Consider the following 23,597-nt stretch of genomic DNA (forward strand, 5'->3'; position numbering starts at 1 on the left):
TGCCCCATGTTGTGTGGGGTAAAATTTTCAATAAGTTCATTGTTTTTAAGCACTTCACCTAGAGATACATTATGTGTGGAATAAGTTAGTTTAGAGTCAAGTATGATGCATAAGAACTTGTGCTTTTTGTTCACAGGTATTTGCTGACCATACATTTCGATACTGAGATCTGCAATGAGCCCTTTGTTTCTTGTGAAAAGCACACAAGAACTTCTGTTGGGGTTCACTTTAGATCCGTTTTCGTCTGCCCATTTGGACACTTTGTTCAAGCCCTGTTTTACTTGCCTCTCACACACTGCAAGGTTGCAGGATTTCAAACCTATTTGTATGTCATCTACGTAAACAGAATAAAAAATGGCTGGCGGTAATGAAGCCCGAAGCATGCTGATCTTCACGATAAAGAGTATTCAGCTAAGCACACCTCCTTGGGGTACACCAGTTTCTTGTATAAAAGGGTGCGACAATACATTGCCGATTTTCACGCGGAAGGTACGTTTGGACATATAGCTTTCTAGTATGTTTAACATATTTCCACGAATGCCCATTCCCGACAAGTCTCGAAAGATCCCGTATTGCCACGTTATGTCATACGCCTTCTCCATATCGAGGAATATCGATAATAACTGTTTATGTACAAATGCATCATGGATATTTCCTTCAATGGTCACAAGATTATCAGTCGTGGACCGCCCTTCTCTGAAGCCACACTGATAGGGATCAAGCATTTTGTTCAGTTCAAGGAAATGTATTAGTCTATAATTAATTATTTTTTCAAACACCTTGCACAGACGACTTGTGAGAGCTATGGGGCAATAGCTTGCCACCAAGGAAGGGTCTTTGCCCAGCTTCAAGATGGGAATAACAATAGCTTCCTTCCATGAGGATGCGAGGTATTCTGCAGCCCAGATCGAAGTGAAAAGTTCCAGAAGTGTCATTTGTGTCATTGTGTAAATTTGTGTGTCTTCTTAATCTGGATAGACAAGAGCTTCAATGGCAGCACTTTCCTACACTGCAGCACTTCGGCCTGTGTCTTATTTGTCTTGCCACAATTTTCACAGCTTTTTACAAGCGTGACAGCTGACTGATAAAGAGCCGACCACGACTATGATTGCTGTACCAATACAAATCTTTATTGGAGCTTTGATGAGAAAGCAAATAAATAAAAGAAGAAATATAGCATTGCAATTTATGGACCAAATCTAAAAGCGATAAACTAACTCCAACTGTAAGCTAGCTGAAAAGGGGTGAATGTGAATAAAATATAAACATTAAAACTTACATCATAGGCTAGAAATGTAGGATAATGTGAAAATGAAGAAGCTTGAGGAACAGCAGTCCTACTTTCTCTCTATGATCAAGTCAACTATAGCACAAAAAATGAAAACATTAATATATATATATATATGCATGTGGCGAAAAAGAAATTATGTCACACACTCAATGCTCACTTGCACGGAGTGCATGATATAAACAGTTAATGATGTAGCTGTTTGCTTCCAACAGACAATGGCAAACAGCCAAAACACCAACTGTAAGCTAAGAGAAAATATAGCTGGTAATATGAGATAAATATCAATGAGCAATGAAATAGTACGTATGCCCACACACAAAAAAATACATCCCCTGTGCAGACCTCTCATGAAAAATTAAGTTAAAAAAAAACTGTGCAGACCCTTGCACAGGAGAAATGTGGCCTAGTTGTAACCTGCCCTAGGCCAAGCCAGCGCTCAGATCAAACTGATCTTGAACAAATCATCCCAGTCGCTGTCTTTCGGCTGAAAGAACTTCCTCTTTTTGGCAGCCGGTGCAGTGACAGCTGACTTTGTTGAGATGTCAGCCCGAGACATAAGTGAAGTGTCATCTGCTTTCTTGCTTGGCTGCACTGGTTTCTTCTGAATACCAGCAACAGCGGATGCCTGAAAAATATGAAGGAATTCTTGAAAGCATGCAGCTTTTAAAAATCAGTCATGTAAGAGAGAAGCATTGTTTGCGCTTCCACCGTGACTCACTTATCATGCGAGCATGAAATTGGGTTAGCGTGTCAATGCCATGGCACAGCAGTTAATGTATAAACTTTAAAATCCGTAAGACTCTCACAGACATAAAACAAAAATGGAAGGGGGAGGGAAAGTATGCAATATTTAAGTTTGCCTTCAGCAGACACCTTTTGTGGGATACATTTGCACTTTATTAACCATGATTTACCTTCAAATGATATAAAGACAGCAGAGATCGACAAGCAATCCATTGTTTTCAGATCACAGCAATCTTTTCAGCAACTAGCTCCTGCCGCTTCACCTGCTTCAGGAGCTTGTAAACTTGCTTTAAGCAAGTACCCCTCTGCAGTGGCGTAGCTAGGTTGTCTGGCACCCGGGGCCCATAGGCCTTCTGTCACCCCACTCCCCGGTTGTAGCCAGCAGAAAGAGAGGTGTCTTCAGATGTATGACAACCCCCCCCCCCCCCCCTCACTGGCCCCTTGCACCCGGGGCCCACGGCCCCCCGGGCCGCCCTGTTGCTACGCCACTGCCCCTCTGACAACCGTTCACTATCAGATGACTTACGATGGCAGGGTCAGAGAGCAAAGTGTGGAACTTTTGCATGAACATAAACTTTTCGTAAAACTTGGCGCAACATTAAAACCGTACAAACAAGCCTGAATTCACAAAGATAGAACACAGTGCTTGTGTTCCATCTTTCTTGTCTTTTCATCAGTGCCGTTAACCATGGTATTTGCTAATCAGTAAATGTGGTTTACCAAATTCAATAAAACGAAGTACAGTTACCACCACATTCTTAAGACTCTTGGCACTTTTACAAAGTACCTTAAGGTATGCTTAAGGTGAGAGGAAAATTATTAATGCAAAAGCAGTGTATGTCTTATAAGACAGAAGAGCCGGTGTTGTCTGGAACGAGTTTTAACAAAGATCAACATCTTCAGTGATGTCATCAGTGCCTTGTATGATGTCAGCAGTAATACAGAATTAAAGTTGGAACAAGTAAGAGCAAGGTGACTTAAGGTGGAGTAACATGAATTAAGGTGAAATATAAAGTGAATGAAGGTGGATTAGAGTGAATTAACAATGGTAGAAATTAGAGCAAGGTCGATTAAAGTAGTTGTGAAGGACATGTGACAATACAGGATGTCACGTATTATGGACGCCACCAATTAATTAGAAAAGTCATTATGCCTTGCATTCAAATCACGTAAGGATACTTAACTGGCAATTTTCTTTTTCAACATAAACAAAATGAGCTAAGACAATTCCTCTTCCGAACTATTCACAATAGTAATTACAAGCCACAAGGTTCTGGCTCCACAAAGCACATCTGTGCGCTCAAGTGAACTCCACTCTAACGATGAATCTCTGCTTGAAACTTGGAGGCCAGAGTAAGGCCGTTTATTCCCGAGTATCCTCCTAGATAGCAGCACTACCATACACAGCTGTTATATAAATATGTACCAACACATACCCTACACAAAACATATGCAGCTGTTTATACACACTATGTACTAACACATGCAAAGGCTGAAGCCAGAAACTGCAGTGCAAACTCTCAGGATTACCTGCCAGCCTGTCGTATGCGAAAAACAAAACTACTATAGCAGAATCATCACTCACCACAGTACAAACTTAACCAGGACTGACTCCAGGCAGATAAATTGAGTGCAGGCTACTTACTTCTGCGGCTGTGCTCCACAGGAGAGTAGGACAAGCCATGGGAACCAAAAGATTGACTAGGTCCCTTGCAAAGCAGCATGTAAAGCCCTGATCGAACATTACGAAGCTAAATCATATTATAAAAATTGGTGCCTGTTATCAGCTGCATGCAAACACCTGCAACTTTCAAACTCTTTTTTTTGGTCGTCTGGCACGCCTGAACAGAAGTGCATAAAACCTAAATTGAACATGCTGTTGCTAAACTCTCTAAGCAATTTAAAGAAATCAAAGACGGCTGCACAATGTACTATTAAACTGGCAATCTCTTAAACTCAAGGAAGTCTTAAGGATAAAGAAGCTCCACGATAATCAGAAATGGATCAAAATTTTGCCAAAAAATTAGACCTGCGTCACATGGGCACTTTTCAGTGGCTATTGACTTGATGGCCCTTGTGCTTCAGCTCTGCTGAACTTGCAACAGTATGTGGCAAATTGAATAGTTGTTAAGATGTTTCATAAATTTAACACCAAATGCTTCTGGCATTGCCACTGCCACTCCTCAAAAGCTACAGAGCTTCCCACAAAAATCAATAGAGAGAAGTCTGGCTCCAGTGTCAATGGCAGCTCCAGGTATGGCAGTTCAGCCAGCATAGGAATGATGGTCAGTATATAAATGGAGTTGCCTAAACTTCATCCTTTTATCTTCAAATCACCTTGCGTGATTGCAAATTGATCATTTTTAACAAATATTAAGCTACAAGTGCAAAAATTCATGGTGACTATGCATTTAAATAAGTGTAAAGTCTGATAAATAATGTCACAAGAACGTTTGAAGCCACAAGCATGAAGATCAGTTGAATACAAGTATATATACTAACCATCATTTCCATACTAGCAATATGGTTGCAGGTCCAGAGATGCCTTTGGCAACTTTTATAGAATGCAATGCCAAAAGCAACAGGGCACAATGGCACAACAGCACAACAGGCCGCAAACCAAAACTATAAAGAAAATTTATTTCTGGGATCTTCCATGGCAAAACCACAATATGATTATGAGGCATGCCATAGTGGGGGACTCCCGATCAATTTTGACCACCTGGGATTATTTAATGTGCACTTAAGTACACCAGCATTGGTGCATTCTAAGAATGGTCTATAAGCAAGGAAACATTGTAACCTGAAAAACAAACAACGCTTCAGCTATTTCTGCACAAACTTTACCTTGTCAGATGATGCCTTTGTGCTTGCGATGCTGCGCCCAGATTTCTGTAGTGTCATCATAACCACAGGGTAAAACATTACGTAAGACAACCACAAGCACATTAAAATAATGTCTGATGCAACACCCCAGCAGATGGCAAACAAAGTAAAGACAAAAAATGTGGCATTAAAGGCCAAGCACTCCTTTAAAGGAGTACCGGCATCATATTTCTAGCTAATCGTACCTTTGGTTTAAATAAAAATCCAGACCCCCTAATCCCTCAAAAATATATTGGATATTGCCAGAGCGCCCTAAATAATTTACTATAGTACTTGTATCTAAAACCAGTTTAAGCTTTGACACCCAGGATGCGGTTTAGTCATGACATCACGATGCACTGGCTTGCTGCATTCTTTTTATTACTGCAGCTTCCACAAGCAAGTGCAGCCAGAAAACCCATGCAAGCACTGTTGTTTATTTAGAAACAATTCTTATGAGGAACATCCCCCCACCCCCACTGTACTAAAACTATACTGCTACATGACAGTCGGCAAGTTTGTGTGTCATGATGTCACAATAATGTCGATGATGCCAGGTGTAGCATTTTTAGATGACTTCAGTATCAAATTAAAATAATTTATGACTGTCTGTAGTTGCCAAGTAGTGTGCTCCTTTTATGTGCAGCAAGCTTCTGGTAGAGATTCGAAAATCTTAAAAGTACTACTATGCATCCATACTCCTTCAAAGGGACACTAAAAAGAAATACTAAGTCCATTTAGACCGTCAGTGTTCTTTGAAAACGCTATAATATTTAATTTCACAATAATACATTGATTATAAGAGAAACGAAGATCAAAAGTTCTATTTCTTGAATTTCACGCCCATACCCCAGCATCAGTATGTCAGAGTGGCATCATGGATTACAAAGCTTCTTTTAGTATTTGCACCATTGTGGCTCATTAAAATTCAAGAAACTTGCTAACTTCAGCTTTGGCTCTTTTAGAATATAATGAGCCCATCTTCACTAATAAAACATTAACTAGGTGCAAGCAGGTGCTGTCAAAATTCGTGACGTCATGGCAAGCTGGTGGGGGGAGTTCCAAGGCGGCATCGCCACTTGCCTTTTGTTTCTGCATCTTTTCTGACCTAAACAGCCTCTTCTCTCACAGTAAGAGTGACATTTTTGGTTTTTTAGAAAGATAACTTGCTAATGCAGCTCAAATAATCTTTCGCTTTAGTGTCCTTTTATAAGTAACCTCCTGCGCTATATAAGAGCAGCAAAATTTGGCTCAGACAATCTTTAATGTTAATGAATTATCAGCACTGCTTGACGTATCGAAGAAGTGTTTCAATGGACCTGATACTTAAGCCTGTAGCCATTCAATTATAGCAAGTGTCTGGAGCACACACCTCAGACACATGCTGACGAGGGCTCCTTCTTGGCGTTTTGGTCAAGGGCTTCTGAGGAGAAAAACAACATATTTGGGTCAATACTGTATGTGCACATCTATTTACAATGCAGTACGTTCAAGAAATCAATGCTTTTGGCACATACTGAAGTTGATCAGGACACAAGCTAACAATTCCTAAAAACAGTATGAGTACACAGCACAATTATGGAGGCTAAACAGAAGCATGAGAATGGGTAAAGGCAAGGCGCAAAAGACAAGGACTGAAGAAGGACCCAAACCACAGGACCGGCGCCACTCACAACTAAGTTTATTTCCGCAACAAGCCTGCCTTATGAAGGTCAATCAAGCCGAATCACACACGAAACGTTAGAAGTACAATACAGCAATCCATCGACCACTCAGGAATCATATCTGATACAAAAGATCAAATGAGCAAACAAGAACCACACATGGAGCAGCATGGGAAGCAATTCATCGAGCACAGTCTTTACCAAACCAACGGGGAGAAAAAAACGAGACATAAAAAATACCGTCTATGCTTCACTATCAACTATCCAAAACATAACACCATTCAAACGCCTAAAGCCCAGTCAGTGATGAAACCCGCATGACTATGGGAATAATGACCAACGAATAACATGGAAAAACATGAAGACAGGGCGTCTAAGTACAGCGTCTGCATCAAAACTGAAATCTCTAATAGTCACTCACCTAAAAAACTGATAAAATGTGTGACCGCGCGGAAAATGACCCACGTGACAAGCAGTGAAATGGACAGAACAGTTGAACGATAAAGGGTCTAAAGAACAGCGTCTGTGTAAATAAAAAGAAAAGAGAAAAATGAAAGAGAAAACAGGGCTTCGCCGCAAGACAGCCTTGTTTTGCCGCAACGCAGACAAACGCCGCGAACGCGATTATAAGTTTTTCTTGGGGAAAAAATAAAGGTGTGCATTAAAAACGGGCAAATATCATAGCTAGACGTATTGTGCTACCCTCACTGCTTGAAGATTTTCTCAGGGCAGAGAGAAAATAGGCATTTTTGATAGCAGATGGCGTGCGTTCAATGCATTCACTGTAACCTAACATCTGCAGAGACAGATGCTGCCAGTAAAGGGGTCACTATTGTAGTCACCATGGGGGGCAGGTGTGCACATGCCGATTGGTCAAGTTCTAATTATCCGGCAAAGTCCACTTTTAAGATCAATGTAACGGAAGTTCGGCCTGACAGAAATGCGTGGGCACTGGGCCAGGATTCTCGATAGGGATCGAATTAACCAGAGTTGAATTAATGGAAGTCTACTATACTAACTTCAGTAGTACTTTCAAACTGCCCTTGAAATATATAGCTCTGAGAATCACTGGCCTCATCATGCTTCAGTGGGAGCCTATTGTAACAGCAGGACAAGCTGAACGACAGCACTCACTGCCATGGATCGCCGCTGCGACATCTTGGTTGCTACCGGGCGCTTGCTTGCGCTTTCTTCCTTGTAGGTGCTGCCCCCCGTGTCACTCTCTTTCAGAAGCCGGACCTTGGAAGACGTCCTCTCAATTTCATCCACCAATTCTGAGAGCTGAAGAGAGGTCAATCGAGGTTAGCAACAAAGCAGTACAGTCTTGACAAGACAATACTTGACAAGACAAGCACAAATCCAGCATCAATCTACCAGTAGAAAGAAGTAAATCCTAAATTTTGTTGATCATGTGTTATTGCAATGGGTATTGTACTGCTTCAATGAAACTGAAAAGGCAAGACTCGAGACAAAAGGGGTAACAGCGAAGCGAATGTTCGTACGCTCAGCAGCTCATATTATGCATTCTGGTAGCAAAAATATTAAATACCTAGCAAGAGGGACTCTTAAATGGCACTTTCTGGACGTGCATGTGTGTTTAGGGCAAAGGGCTTGGTTTGGCTGACCCACTGCCTGCGAGCCAATGTCCGAATTGCATGGTTGCATATTAATGCAAAAATGCAACATAGTTAATGTGCTATGTATCAGCACAGCAAGCTGCTGATGTCCCGTCAAAATCAACAAGGGACCATTTGCTGGCTCATCAGAGGCATCACGTACACTTCTCTTTCTTCCGATCCAGTAATAATTTTTTTCTTGACATATTAGTGTGTACACTTATAACAAATGTAAATGAAGGTATATTTTCATGTGGAATATGATTTCGTTATACTGAGATCTGAATGTATACTGGTAGCAAGGGGGTTATAGCAAGAACTTATTGCTGCTTTTACTCCATGGCTCAAAAATCTCACCCCTCCTTCTATGCATTATTTCGTTGAAGCGCGCTGCCAACCACATAACGGAGTTTCAGACATTACAAATTTAGTACAATGGGGTCCATAAAAAGTTATACAATAAAATCTCAGTCGATCTTTAAGGAACACCTGCTGTACAGAATAGATAGGTGACTAAAAAAAAAAAACAGTGAGAGCATTAGTTCAAGACTAGATGATCAAACAGCACCAGATGACAGCAGTACAAGACTTACATGCCTTACCCCTCAAGAAGCTTTCATCAGTTGTAAATGAAAAAGTAGTAAAAAAAATCAATACACAAATAAAGTTGAGCAGATTAACTAGTTGGGCTTGTTGGCTGAACATAAAGGAAGGCTACAGCATGGGAACCGACAGAGACAAAGGAGGCACACAAAATACACAGACACAGCGCTGACGTTCAACAAAAATGATCTAGATGACCTGAATAGTGTTATTAACATTGTTGTGGTGTTCCCTAAGCCGATTGTTAATGCATCAGCCAATTTGCTCAATGTAGCCTTTACCAGATGAGAAAGGTACCTCATATACGACACGCTGGGCACACTGTGCGAAGCATTGCTCTGTGATTAGTTTTACACGGTGCTTTTTCCTGGGAGACAGAGCAAGTTTGCTTGCTCAGTGACACCAGTTTTCTAGGCGTGGAAAAACATCAAGATTTGCACTCTGGCCAACCTTCCTAATGTTGTGCAAGATTCCATGAAAATACGGAATAACTGCCTTCTTTACGGTGTCACGACTTTGTCCTTCTGTGAGCTGTGTCCTTGCATGACCGCAACACTAACCTGTAGGCTTGTGCGAATAGTGCTTTTTTGGTTCGAAGCGAATAGTAATTCTCGAATAACTTCGAAGCGAATACTTCGAAAAGTAGGAAGTAAAGAAAAGAAAATGGCAGAGAGCTAAGGTCTGGGATTTATTCAAGGAAAGTAAACAACTTGATTATTTACAAAAATCTACAAATTTTCGTGCAAAAGCACTAGCTGTTCCACATGCTGGGGTTTGAGGTGCTCCCTTCTGCAGCTTACAACGGCTCCTGCAGTTGAAAAAAACCTTTCACTTTTTGTCTGGGTGGCTGGTATCGAAAGATACCTACAGCAGCTGCAACCAGGGTTGGGTAAAGGCGGCTGCCCTTGCTTTTCCACCACACCTTCGGACCGGGAAAGAAGGGGGGCCTTCAAGTACCCAGCAACCTCATCCGAGATTGTACGGCTTAACTGATGATGCGCACATGAACTGAAGTGTGTAAATGCACTCCACACAGAGTCCCCTGATGGGTCTGCAGAGCAGGTGCTGTTCTCACTTGTTGCTGTACCATGTTGATCAACTGGCACAGTCTCTTCTGCTGCCGTTGTGAGTAGCGTGAACGCCCATTGCTTTGCGTGCCGTTCAGCATAACAGACATCTTCGTATCTAGGATTGACCAACATTGCCAATGCAGGAAGGCGTGACATCTTGATATCAGGGAACCTCGTCTTGATGCTACACAAAAGGCTTGAGGCAAGCAATGCTGCCTCACCACCTTCGGTAACATGTTCAGCTAGAACCACCTCGGTACACTGCAACAGGGGAATGACTTGTGACAGCGTGGGAGGTCTGTCACCAGACAGTTCAGTTGTGGCATGGTCAAGTGACTTCCAAGACTTGCACTGCTGCATTCATAAGCTTCCACTCACTTGCGTTCAAGTTTGGAAATGCGTCAGATTCTGAAAGTTCTACAGTGATGACCGTACAGAGCTTCATGAGCCTGGCCATCATGGCATGCTAACTGTTCCATCATGTCGGGACGTCTTGTATAACCTCGAGAGGGTCCAGCTGCATGTTTCTCCGAATTTCCTGAAGCCGTCCTCGGGCCTTGGCACTCCATTTGTATCTAGCCACAATCGCTCTGGCCTTAGCACAGAGCTGCAAAAACCTTGACACTTCTCTTTTGGCATCACGGACACACAACTGAAGGATGTGTCCGAAACACTGCGCACCACTCCAGGATGACCGCGCCACTGCAGAAGTAAAGTTCCTTCCATTATCTGTAACGATGAAGATCGGCACAGTATTGTGGGCTGCAAGTTCCCACTCCTCGATGACACTTGCAATAAATAGCTCCAGGTTTTCTGCAGTGTGAGAGTCTGTCATCTCTGTGCAAGCCAATGCATGCATATGTTGCACAAAGCCCCTGTCCATGACGTGACAAGTTACACAAATGTAGCTGTCATTTGCCTCGATGTCCAACCATCAGTTATGATTGAAAGCGACTCCACTCCGCTTGCAAAAATGTCCCCGAGCTTCTTTTTCACTTTCTCTTTGCTTGATGTGTAGAGGTCCAGAATAATGACTCTTGAGAACGATGTCCGAGACGGCACTGCATAATCCGGCATAGCGAACTTTACCATGTCGAGGAAACCTGGTTCTTCGACAATGCTGTGGGAGTGCATACCACGAGCTACGAAGTGAGCTATCATTTTTGTCATCTGTTGGGCTTTTGGGGCCGAGGGGCTGACACTTTCATTTTCGGCTTGAAACTGTCGACTATGGATGGCTGTTGACCACTTGCCTTGCTTGCCCCCTTGAGCTTGGATGGCCTGCTTCTCTTGGCAACTCCGGGTGTCTCCTTACATGCGCTGCTAGGGTTGTCGGGGTCTTCAGGAATGCCTTGCATTTAAGATATCGAGCTTCTGTTCCTGGCGAAATTATTACAAAAAGTTCCAGATCGGATTGCTGGCCGCATGCAAGTCCCCCATGGTGCTCTCTAGAGTGGTCCAAGGCAGCTGGGATTGATCAAATGCTGTCGCTGCAGAGACAGAGTCGCCCACTAAACGTAATCAACCACATCACCACGCCGACGAGATGCGTTTTTGTAGGCCTTTGTTCCGTGTATAGTTCTGTTTTCCTGGCTTGGTTTGGATTGGATTGGGAAAAGTATCACTGAATCGAAAACCGAAACTTCCAAAAATGCCTTCTCCCTGCCGCTATTCGTTCAAGTCGAATACTTCGAAATTTCCTAATAACAAAATTCAAATAGAAGTGAATACCGAATATTCACACAAGCCTACTAACCTGCAAACATAAGGCATGTACAGCTGTGCTAAGGCAGGACACCTGCGACCAAAAGCTTTCTTCCATTTTGTGGACACAGAATTTCTTCAAGGCATTTGAAAAGTAAGAGACAACTTCTCTTCACGAGTTTAGAGTGTACAGACCCAAATGGAAGTAAAGGCGTTTTTCGCCCTTGGCTCAAACATCCAGCACACGTGCTGTGTCAAAAAAATGAAGGCACAGATCTAAAAATTGAATGTTATTTTTTGCAGAAAGATCATACTTTAAAGTTAGGGGACTTAAAACATCTATAAAAACATCAAGCACACGTTCCAGTGCTACAGTGAATTCACTGTTATTTGGAACATCAAGAACCAAAAAAATTGTGAACATATCTAAATATATAAGCATTTAAACCATGCAACTGTAAAGATTCCTATCCCATATGGCAAAAAATAAGTCGCTGAGTACAGGCACTATCGAGGAACCAATACAGATACCCTTCTTCTGGAGGTAAGTTCCTTTGTCCCAGGTAGCATAGGTAGACATCAAGTATACTACGTTCAACAATTCTAAAACGCCACTTGCACTGATACCTGCGCCACTTTGAAAGTCAAGAATTCCATGTTTGTCAATTGCTTCTCTTACGCAAGACAAAAAGCCAATTGGGGGCAGTGAATAAAAGAGGTCCTTTATGTTGACTGAAAATATATGTGTGCTTTGTCAGGTAACGTACAATGTCATCGGAACCACGCACTAAAAAAGAATAGTTTATTTCTAATCTATTAAGGTTTGCTTTTAAGGAATCCACAACCATATTTTGCCATGTACTTTTTTCGGATACAATGACGTGAAGAGGGCAATCAATCTTGTGCGTCTTGCCAGAGAAAAACAATTGTAGACTGCCCTTGCTGGCACCATCCACCTTCCTTAAAGCACTACTCAGTTCCAGTCTAGTCACAAGCTTTTTTGCATCCTTCCTGACTTTTTGTAGGGATACGATTTTCTTTTTTCTTTTTGTCATACATGGACAAAATGCTCTCGGAGCTTTTTCTGTGCAGTTGGTCATGCAGTAGAACAGTTATTGATGGGTTTTTTTTTTGTGCCTAGAAAACTGGTGTCACTGAGTAAGCAAACTTGTGCTGTCTTCCAAGAGAAGGCCCAGTGTGAAACTAATCACAGGACAGCACTTCACACAGTGTGCCCAGTGTGCCGTATATGAGGTACCTATCTCATGTGGGTCTACATCGAGCAAACCGGCCGATGCATTAACAATCGTTTTGGAAACACCACAACATTATTCAAGGTCATCCAGGCGTGCACTGTCGCAACTGTGGGTGCAAACCTGTCTTCGACAAATGCAAGATTGTATCTAGGAGAAAATCAAGCCTTTCCTGCCGTGCAAGGCTGTCGCAATTGCACGTGCAGGAAATAACTGTGTCAGTTGCCCCTCGATAGCCTTGTGCAAGAAAGAGCTCACCTACCTTGATTCAAATGCCAAGGTGTGCGCACTTATGATCTTGTTTATTTTTTTGCCAAGTGTTTGCTTTAAAACTAGCCATGCACCAGCAAAATAAACATTTTCGTTCAAAGTCAGCGCTGTGTCTGTGTACTTTGTCTGCCTCCTTTGTCTGCGTCGGTTCTTGCACTGTAGCCTTCCACAAATAAATAAATTGAATGAAAGAAGTTTTTCTATTTGTTGTTAAATTTGTTTGCCTATGCATGTTATGTTACAGGACAAGAAGTTTTCATCACAGCTGCAGTAAAAAGTCGGTCATTTTCTGTGGGAATATTGCATTGACTTCACCTTCAGCTCGGTAGAGTGAAAGTGGAAGGTACTGTCAAGCTGGCTGACATTTAGCATATGTCCCGCCATCTGCCTGATCAGCAAAAGTAGAACACAAAGAAAAGCCAAAGCGTTGAACCCTACCTTGCTGCTAACTTGCTAAATGTCGTGGCTAATTTGTGCAACTGCTTGGTACTGTGCGTGCTACTACCACCATGCAAAAATAACTGTAACTATAAAATAAACTGATAAGCTATTCATGCCCAAGGCTTGGAGTTTGCCCCACTGTAAACCGAACTCACACTGGTGATACAGGTAAAACTGGTCATATGAAGATGACATTTGTTGCATATTGGGTGTACTGGTGAAGCTTTATAGCATTTGTCTGCTGTGCAGAAAAGTCCAAAGAATGGATGCACACACAAGGCAAAGTCAAGGTGTTGCTGCAAAACTCACGGAATCAGCGGATGAATTGTCAGCAGCTGCTTCTGCAACAGAAAGCGGTGTAGCCACTACCGTAGTCTTTGCCTCAGTCCATGAAATGCTAGACTTGATTGGGGTGTCCGTAGGCTCAGGAGTGAACATGGTCTTATGTTTGTCCACATGTTCGTGCTCAGCTTCTTCAGAGGCAGCTGTTGGCACGGATTTTAGTTTTGATTGCAACACGGGTGTCATAGCCTGCAAGAAGCACAGCATGAAGACAATGACAAGATTCTTGCCCTAAAAAGGGATTCAGCATCACTTAAAGCGAGTGTCACTGGGTGTCACCTTCAGCCATGGACTGTCGATGCACTCTAATGGCAATCCGGATGGTCACTCTGATCTTCTGAATCCAAACAGACAGATTTCAGAAGTGCTATGGATCTAAGTCAGAGGTACCTTGTGCCAACCGAACAGCCAGCTGCTTCTCGATGCAGTGAGCAGAAATGAAGCGAAAGTTGAGGGGAACTGCCGGTACCATGGCCAGTGCCGCCGTCGATAAAAATGTGTTGTTGCTGCAAACCGAGCCCCTTCGCTAGTGCAACTACAAAAAAGAGGAGGGTCTTGTGAATGGAAAATGCCCAGATTTCTCGGCTGCAACAATTGTGACAGCGGGAGTGCCTCTCGGTGCTCTGATGTGGAATCAGGCAATTGCTAACGACCATCTGAGTCTTGCAGGAGAGCCCCTATTTGACCATCCAAACAAGATTGGCCTTTTGGGAGTGCTTCAGAATGCTCAAAAATGATCATCCGAAGCTGTGATAAGAAAAGTTTGTACCCTTTGGGACTTCCTTGACCGCAAACAACAATCGTCATCTACATTGTCTGTTTTTCCTTTCTTTAAATGCTGCCTGCCCAGTGCTTCCATGTCTTAAACGGTATGCACGCTATCAGCGTGAGATAGTGTTTTTGACAGGAAAGCAGTGAGCACAATTTTCAAGAAAGGAAAAGCAAGAAAGACAGCAGACAACTACTATTGTTCGAGGACAGGATACGACCCAAAGGGTGCAAACTTTTCTTAGACTGTGGGAGCTCTGAGTGATGCCCACTACAAATCCCGTTCACTAGCAATCGGACATACATCCATCACAATTTCAAGATATGTCCCTTAAATGTCTAACAAGAAAGCCCTCAACGAAATAAGAGCGCAAAAGGTGACACGGACAAGTTCTCTGTCTTGTGCGAGTCTTTTTTTCATGCTCATTAATTTATTCTGTATAATCAACCATCTGGCCCACAACAGGCTTCATTTAGAAAGCCTCAACTTCTTGTTCTCACTGACTATGCACAATTAGCGAGACCACTTTAATTTTATATGCTCATGATGACTTTTTGAGTGGATGTATTCATAGTTTGTTATTGCTGCTTAATTGCAGTGGTGTACAAAGCTAAATTTCATATCAGTCATTACATTGCGTGGCTGCAGGCACGAACTTGGTAAATGTAACAAATGCCTTTGAATATGGCTAAAAACATGTTCATCTTGTAGTCGAACAGCACACAAGCATATGAAAATAAAGAAGAGTTGGACGAATGGTTACTCATAATACACTTGAACAGCTCACTCAAAATAGTTGAGATTCTTCAAATTAAAGAAAGAAATAGAGAAGAAGAAAGAAATGAAAGCAAACAAACAATGGTATAATGTGTATCAGTAGCAGATCTATTAATTTATAAAGAAGTTAATTTGAGAGCCCTCTAGATCCAGGAATTTCGTCAAAGTACCAATGCATCTGTGCATGTCTGCATGTCGGTGTAATGCATATTATTGATGTCCTTTTCAGAAAATAAAATAATATGTATAAATATATTATAGATGTAAATGAGCACTCGTCAAGTCATCATTTATTTCGTTTTCCTTTCGTGTTTGTTTTCCATTGTATGAACACAAGTGTCAACTTGCTCAACAATTTAGTTCTGCCAAAGTTATTGAGCTTTCTCTTCATTTTCTCCAATAGCTCTGTATGTTTAACTTGTTCAAGGCATGCACTACTAAATTGAAACAATACCTGGAGAAGCGGGGTTCCCGGAGCCACATCACAACTTGATTTCTTCAGAAACTGGATCTCTTCCTTGGACTGCTTGTAGAGCTGTTCAATGCGCTCCCGTTTCAGCGCTTCTGTCTCTTTCACAGTGTTCAACTCGCAGGTCAGGTCTTGAACCTTCTGCTGCAGCTTCGACACTTCTGCCTTCATGCGCTCATTCTAGAAGCAGGCAAAATTAAAAGTAGGAATGATATTGCTTCGCTACCTAAGAACATGCCCATTTCACAAATGCACATCTGCGAACCCGCTTTACACAGGGCTGCAACCTAAAAACATGTTGTTTGCTTCTAAGCAACAACTTTTCTGGCATCCAGAAAACTGAACAGCACAAAAGACAATAGATACTTAGTGTGACAACACACGGTACTGTGTCAGTACCTGTACAGCTGGCCAACTAGTCCAAACTAGTGCTTTTGTGCCATTCATTCTACTTTCCTGCAAGAACTCGTAAGAATGCAATGTTGACAAACTAAACAGCTTCTCAGTTTGTGGATGATGGCAGACTCACAAGCAAGGTGGAATGCCCCCATACTGTGACTAGCTATGCGAGCGCAAACTTCTGCATGTTGTACAAGTCCATATAGATCATGGCCTACATGCCAACATGGGCACCTCTGAACTAGTAGTGTAGACATCAGACATGGTGAACATGCTAGATTACCTGTGTCTTCAGTCCAGCAGATGCTTGGTTAGTGCTTCTAGAAAGCTGCAAATATATTTACACAATGTTTACTGCAGAGTTAGGATGCCCAGTGGCAGCTACAAAGGAATGCTTACCTTTTGAGCTTCTTTCTCTTGTGAATCAAGAGAGGCTTGCAATGAGTTGATCATCTGTAGAGGTTGGAGAAGAAAAGTCCTTATTGATTCATTGAAGGTCAGTGGTTACAGAGCCTGCGGCATTGTAACACTGACATCCACTCTGGGCAGTAGTGAGCAGCTAAGACATCCTACCTTTCGCTGTTCTTCCACTTCATTGTCTTTCGCGATTACCTGCACAGAAACAATTCAGGTCAATTTCTCCCACTGGACTCAAAAACGAAAAGTACTTCTTTGTCATCGCACAATTACTGCAATGAGTGCATACTGCCTTCAGTTAGTATATAAACGATACAATAATCAAAGTCTATGTTGCGTCATTATGTAAAAGACACCACCTGTAGTACACGCCTCAACAGAGAACTGGTGCCCCTAAGATTTAGTTCATTATTTTGTCAGCAAACAATGAGTGAATCACACACAATATACAGACAAGGACCACAAAGTCAGAGACTGAAATGTTATCCTCAGTTAATAGAGTGAAATCACAGTAATCACATGCACACCATTTCACATTATTTGTAAAGGATAGCGAGAAAGTCTGGCGTAGACGTGGTTTTCTTCGGCTCCCGAACGGTTGCAAGGGTTTCGCAAAAAAGGTTAAAGGGGACAAGAAAGGGTAGCCCGGTTGCGCCATGAAGCACCGTGAAAAACGTGGACTGCATTGAAGACATTGTATATATATTATACCTCTGTCATGTAAGCACGTGTACACAAATAAAACAGGCTGGTGTCCTAACGAGAGATTTAAGGAATAGCAGTACAACATCGAAAAAGTGGTGTCAGGCCATCTAGGAATCCACTGCCTGGATTGCAGCTGGGTCCCAGTCCACAAAAACATGACCATTTTAAACAGGGCCCAAGGCAGAATGACACGCCAGATAACTGGAGCATGTGAAATCAACAAACTAAAAGAAAGATGCGTGAGCTTGCCATCTTTGGCCTTACAGGAGAAAGAAAAGAGGTTTCTAAAATCATCGCCTGGAAATGACCAGGTGCAATGTGATTACAGTGATGACGCAGGTGCGTTCTGTACTGTATCTTTACGTGTTTGTCTCCTTGGTTTCATTTTTGATCCCCTGTCATTGTATAAATAAAGTTTTTTTTTTAATAATAAGTATCGGCGGCATGACTCCCCCTCAGAACTTAAAAAAATTGCCAATCTACCCTCTCTAGAAAATAGAATTTCCCTCGAAACACTAAAATTTCTCTTTCTTGTCATTCATGATCTCGTTAGCATAAATAAAAATGATTACTTTATCATCCAACCAGACACCTATTTTAGGCACAGACACAGTATGTACATTCCCCTCCCTCTGTCTTTATTGATTTCTTTAAGTTCAGTTTTTTCCCTAGGGCTACCAATGAATGGAACGGGCTACCAGACACTATAGTGAAACTATCATCAATAGGCGAATTTCAGGAAAAAGTCTACATATTTGACATAATTTGTCCCCTGTGACCTTAATTTGTTCATGAGTACACCTCTATAGGGCGTTTTCCAGAAAGTGTTCGTTCATTAGAATATTTGCTCAACTATGAAGACAGTAATAGACGTGCAATGTTCCGATCCATACTGCATGTTACTTTTGCTAGGGTCTGGACACTCTTTGTATGTCATTATATGCATCACCTTTGTATGCCACTTCGAGTGCCTTTGTGCAGAACACACTTTCTTGATCTTGTATACCTAGTAACTGCGGTTTTCTCTGAGTTTTCATCTGACAGAATATTCTTGCACCTAGAAAATCAACATTGATGTATGATGTTCCCCTACCTGCCAAAGAACGAAACACTTTGTATGTTCTTTCTGTACTTGTTCCACTCCTGTAATGACCCATTGTGGGTTGACAGTATTAATAAATAAATAACTAATAACAAAATGTGCGATCAAATAAAATGTTTAGTTGAAATGAGCAATGGATATATGCCTTCTTATTCTTGGTTTCTACCGTGCGCTGCTCCGCGTCTATTATGAATATCGAACTAATTCCCATTTTATTGCGAGTTCGATATGTGAAAGTTTGACTGTATCATTTTGTTCACCTTGAAAAGCTGTCAGAGAATACTAAGGAAAATTGGCAAACTGAGGTGACGCATACATTTCCATGTATTATGTGAAACGAGGTACACTAGCCTATCTTGGGAGACACTGAAAAGGAGGCTCAGGAAAGAAGTGAAGGAAAGGATTGTAAGGAAAGAAATGAAAAAACAAATGCTAGACTTGCTACTCGGGAACTTCTATTGGGAGACTGCACAGTTAGGCATACGCACATGCCTGAGTATTTACAAGCACAGGTGGGGAACAAAAGAAAAAAGCCCAACAATGAAACTGTGTACAGATGACTGTGCTGTCTCCTACTAACAGCTTCTTAGTTTCGAAGTTTAATGCTTGTCTAACTTTCTTTCATTTTTTTTCTTTTTTTCACCATCATTCCTCTTTGTACTGTTTCATTCAATGTGTTTAAATCAACCAACCAAATATTAGACCCTGTTAAGATATGCTGGTACTTTGGCCAATGAGAACATGAACAAGTCTTGGACCTCCCAACATCAGACTCAACTGAGTGCTCAAGTTGAAACCACCAGAGACTAATAGTGTACCTGGTTCGCCAGTTCTTCCACCCTCCTTTCCAGGGCCAGGCGGGCTTGTTGCTCCCTTGCTCTCATACCTTCACAACCCTGGAATATGTCAAAGAACTGTAATAAGCACCATTTATTGGCACAAATGAAATGTAGGCTCACTGCTACGAGACTCAAATCACAATATATAGCTGGTGTTGGTCAACAAACACATTCAATGAAACAAAAGCTACCTTCTTCGACATATTTCAAGCTGAACTCTGACACAATGAATCACGACTCTTGATTCACATCCCAAGGCAAAGGCTAACAGGCACTGTATCAGTGGGCCCCTGATTATTTTGACCTCACGGTTCTTTTTTACAATAAGCTTTAACTTGAGAACTCCTACCTAAATACATAAGAACAGACAAAAATTGTTTGACCACACCGCTGCACCAAACTTGATGAGGGAGGTAAAAAAAAAGAAGAAAAAGAAGGACCGGATCTACTTACTGTAGGAAGCAGATACTTTATGCGGGCTGTCAATTCTTTTACCAAAATTGTTGAAAGTTGCAAAAATTTTTAAAAAAAATTCATTATCAAGTTCACAAACCAGTAATTCAGCTTCAGGAAATTATATGTTTCTGTAAACTCCACCTCACATAGCTCTAAAGTGAACAAATTTGATGTACTAGTAACCAATTGCTCATAAAACCACCAATTTGTGAGTACTACAACTTTTGCAAAACCCCCGTAGCCATTGTAACAATTTCCCATAAGGTGTAAATTCATATATCACATTCTAAAGGATGTACTTTACAGAATTCCTATACTTGCTCTGCTGCAAACTTATGGACTTCTAAACTTTATGCTTGTATTTTTCTGAAACTTGCCAGTTTTTAGAAATTCTTGTTCAAAAAATCTAAGCCTTAAGTAATCAGAATTCTGCTTCCTAGAGCCACTAGAATTGAACTTCCTCTGTCAAATGCAACAAATTTCATTTAAAATCAGTCCAGCAGCTGTTACATAAAAGCATTTCTGCATTCTACATGCATTTCCATCGGGAAACTGGAGTTGGCTCCAAGCTAAAGCTTCTTCTTGAGACGAAATGGTTTGTACTAGTTTATCAACTGCAAACACCCTACAGCATGCCCATAAGCTTCAAAGTTGCTTCCCAATGGCCTTCTACGGCTTTCTAGCACTTTTACTAGTATCCATTTGATCCTTACTGGCAACGATGGCTTCCCTAATGCTGTTGGGAATGCCTCTTGGTTTTGGACGCTGATGACATTGCACCCCCCCCCCCCCCGCCCTTTTTCACAAAACTATTTTTAGAGCGAAGCAGTCTTTGCCTACACCAAATACAGCAACAAGAACAACTTTTCATTTCGGCTCACAGTATACACTGCAAACTGAGGAAGATTGCGCTAAAGCTGTTTTCGAACACCTTACAAACGCCCAGTCTCCCCTCAGTAAGCATAAGCGGTTGCAGCATAAGATTTACAAAATATTATGTATAAATTATATAATATTCACAAAGTCACCAAGTGGAATTCAAACATGTTTTATGTTGCACAAAATAATAACAAATACAAAAATAACATGTACAAAGATAAAATGCATTTGAGCAATGCAAATTATTATGTAGTATGCAAAACAATAGTTAAAAAATCAGTCATTGGTAGTAGCAACACATTTATTGCATATAGAGAAATCATAAGAAGGTCACGGAAAAAGAAAACAAGTCAAATATTATGATACGGGAAACTGCATCTCTTCTAACATCAAACTATTTAAATGATAAGAAGAAAGGTTATCATTTGAATGTTCCCTAATTAGAAAATCAATTTCTGGGTCAGCATTAAAGGTACAAGGTATGATAAGTGAACGATTTTGAAAGCCATAATTCTGCTCGTGTCAGATTTTAGTGGTTATGTTGAAAAATTGTAGGATGTGTTGACATTTAAGTATCTTTGCTCAAAATTTTTTTTTACCATTTCTGACTATTTATCAGGCTACATTTTAAAAACAAACTTATTGCACTTTCACAAAGTGACAAAGTTTCAGTAGCATGTACAGCTCTTTTTTGGAGTATGGAAAGAATCATTAGGTTAGTTTCTGTAATCATTCCTCATATTAGTATACAATAATGAAAATAAGAGTGAACAAGAGAGTACTACAATAGTAACTTTGCTCAAACGAGTGATGCATAACGACATTTATTTATTATGCCTATAGAAAGCACTACTTCAGTGGATAAATAGTGGATGTGTTCTGACCACATCATATTCTCTTGAATTACAACACCAGAAATCTTATTTCTGAATTGTGTGCAATGTAGATGGTACAATATTTCAACTAAAAATGAGTGTTAATAGTTTTATTCTTTGGTGTGAACACTACATATGACATAAAAATGCTTGCCTTTACTTGCTCTCCTCCTCCCCCCATGTCTGCAGAATATTTAAGAATTTTAATGTTCACATATTGGCAGGTATACATTTAAGCAAGAGGTGGAAATAATTACATATGTGGCAAGTCAAATAAATATAACTGGTGTATTTTTTGCATAGCGTTTAATTTAAATGACTCAAGATTTACTTGACCTTCGGTTACAAAAAGTATGTTGAATCTGCTGCAATTTTTTTACTTTAAGAACGAATAATTCTCATTAAACAAAAGTTGAACAAATGCAATGGCCAAGTGTTGTATAGAGTCTAGATTCACAGCATAAAAATAAGTACAGCCATTTTTCTCTTTTATGAGGTTTGACAACAGCGCTATACAAATGAATTAAGGGTGGATGCAAAGCTAAAATCAGAATTTTTCTGAGAAATAAGCATTTCTCAATTTTTGTTTTGTATCTCTAAGCACATGTAAAGGCTCCACGCCAAATTCAACTGGTTATCATCTGCACGACAGAAAAGAAGAAATGAGCTTTATTTCTTTTTTTACTTGACAGTTGTCTGTGTTTTGCCATGTTTTGAGATCTTTGAAACCATTTTTCTGAGTTTGCATGACCAATTCACACAAAATTTTTAAACTATCACTTTAAAACTGCAAAGGTGAAAACTGTTCATAAGATTGTTTTCAGGCTCAAAATTTGTAAGGAATAAGACTATGGACATCTCAAATTTCTAAATTGCTTCTATCGAGGAAAAAGGTACAGATTTTTGTATCACAGTAAAAACAAAAACAGATTAGTACTCAAGTGATGTAGCTTCTATGGAAGATGGCATAAAATTGCTAGCAGCTGCCCCTATCCAATGATAAAGGGCACCCAGAAGATATTTATTCAGAAAAATTTTACCTAACTTTATAATTTTTTAAAATTATAGTTTCCCTGAGATGACACACTCAATGGGATAGGCATAATACTTTTTTCTATTTCAGCTGAGGTAATCATCTTTAGTACATGTTCTAATGACAAGAAGACAGGCTCCTGCCAAATTTCATTAAATTAGTATGTCAGCTTGAAAGTTGAGCTTTCAGCCCTGCATCCCCCCTTAAGGAGAAATGTACATACTGTACCAATATTGATAATACAATGTAAGCTTGTAACCGCAAGCTTTCATATGCTTGATGTTCTTGAAATATGAAAATAACAAATCAAAACTTTAAAATGAAGAAAAGAAATAAAGTGGCATGGTCCACTGACCTTGTGGCTCTTGTCAACAGCTTCTTTCTCAAAGTTGAGTCGGCGTAAAGACAGATTCAGTCGGTTTAGTTCAAGTTGTGCACCGGCAAGCTGGAAATTAAAGAACACACACTCAGTCATATGGCGCAGCCATTTACAACATGCACCCCAATACTATGCACAACATTTTGACCAGATATTATACCCTAGAGAAAAATTCAGCAGACAAAGTCGGGCTACTTCCTTTTTTTTTATTTTTTTTACATTGCGCCTAGCTTACAGTAACAGATCATATATTATATTAGATAAATGCGAACATAAGGTAAAAAAGATAGAGAGGCAAGTAAAACAAACATGCCTAATAAACTGCTTGTAAATAGACAAGATGTTCTGGCTTTATACTGTAATTGGGAAACTGCCACTGTACTGGCCTCATGGATCGTACTTGATGGGCTCAAAGTGTCTGCTGTCCAGCTAAATAACAGGTCGGACGCAGTTAAACATGTAGAACAAGCTTTAATTATGCTAAGAAGGTCAAAAAATCAAAATTAAAAATACAGAAAATGTTCACTTTTTCAGGCCATAAAAAAGTGATCCTGTCTCTAGGCCTGGTGGAACGAGTCTGCCCGTCCCACATTTTTCGAACCGCGGTTTCCATCACCGTTGTCGTCCCCCAGGCC

General features: G+C 40.8%; 1 protein-coding gene across 1 annotated transcript in view; it reads right to left on the reverse strand.

Moving 5' to 3' along the window:
• Positions 1-1,107: 1,107 nt before the first annotated feature.
• Positions 1,108-23,597, reverse strand: part of LOC142564329 (uncharacterized) — a 70,216-nt gene continuing 47,726 nt past the window's right edge. The window contains exons 25-35 of the mRNA XM_075675297.1: positions 22,939-23,028; positions 19,320-19,397; positions 16,851-16,889; positions 16,677-16,730; positions 16,561-16,605; positions 15,864-16,058; positions 13,831-14,052; positions 7,699-7,845; positions 6,273-6,323; positions 4,883-4,927; positions 1,108-1,916 (exon numbers count right to left, since the gene is read on the reverse strand). Of these exons, the coding sequence (XP_075531412.1) occupies positions 1,728-1,916; positions 4,883-4,927; positions 6,273-6,323; positions 7,699-7,845; positions 13,831-14,052; positions 15,864-16,058; positions 16,561-16,605; positions 16,677-16,730; positions 16,851-16,889; positions 19,320-19,397; positions 22,939-23,028 (1,155 nt within the window). The 3' untranslated portion in view covers positions 1,108-1,727. The remainder of the gene's footprint in view (positions 1,917-4,882; positions 4,928-6,272; positions 6,324-7,698; positions 7,846-13,830; positions 14,053-15,863; positions 16,059-16,560; positions 16,606-16,676; positions 16,731-16,850; positions 16,890-19,319; positions 19,398-22,938; positions 23,029-23,597) is intronic.

This window comes from Dermacentor variabilis, chromosome 11, assembly GCF_050947875.1.
Source record: "Dermacentor variabilis isolate Ectoservices chromosome 11, ASM5094787v1, whole genome shotgun sequence".
NCBI classification, from domain to species: Eukaryota; Metazoa; Arthropoda; class Arachnida; order Ixodida; family Ixodidae; genus Dermacentor; species Dermacentor variabilis.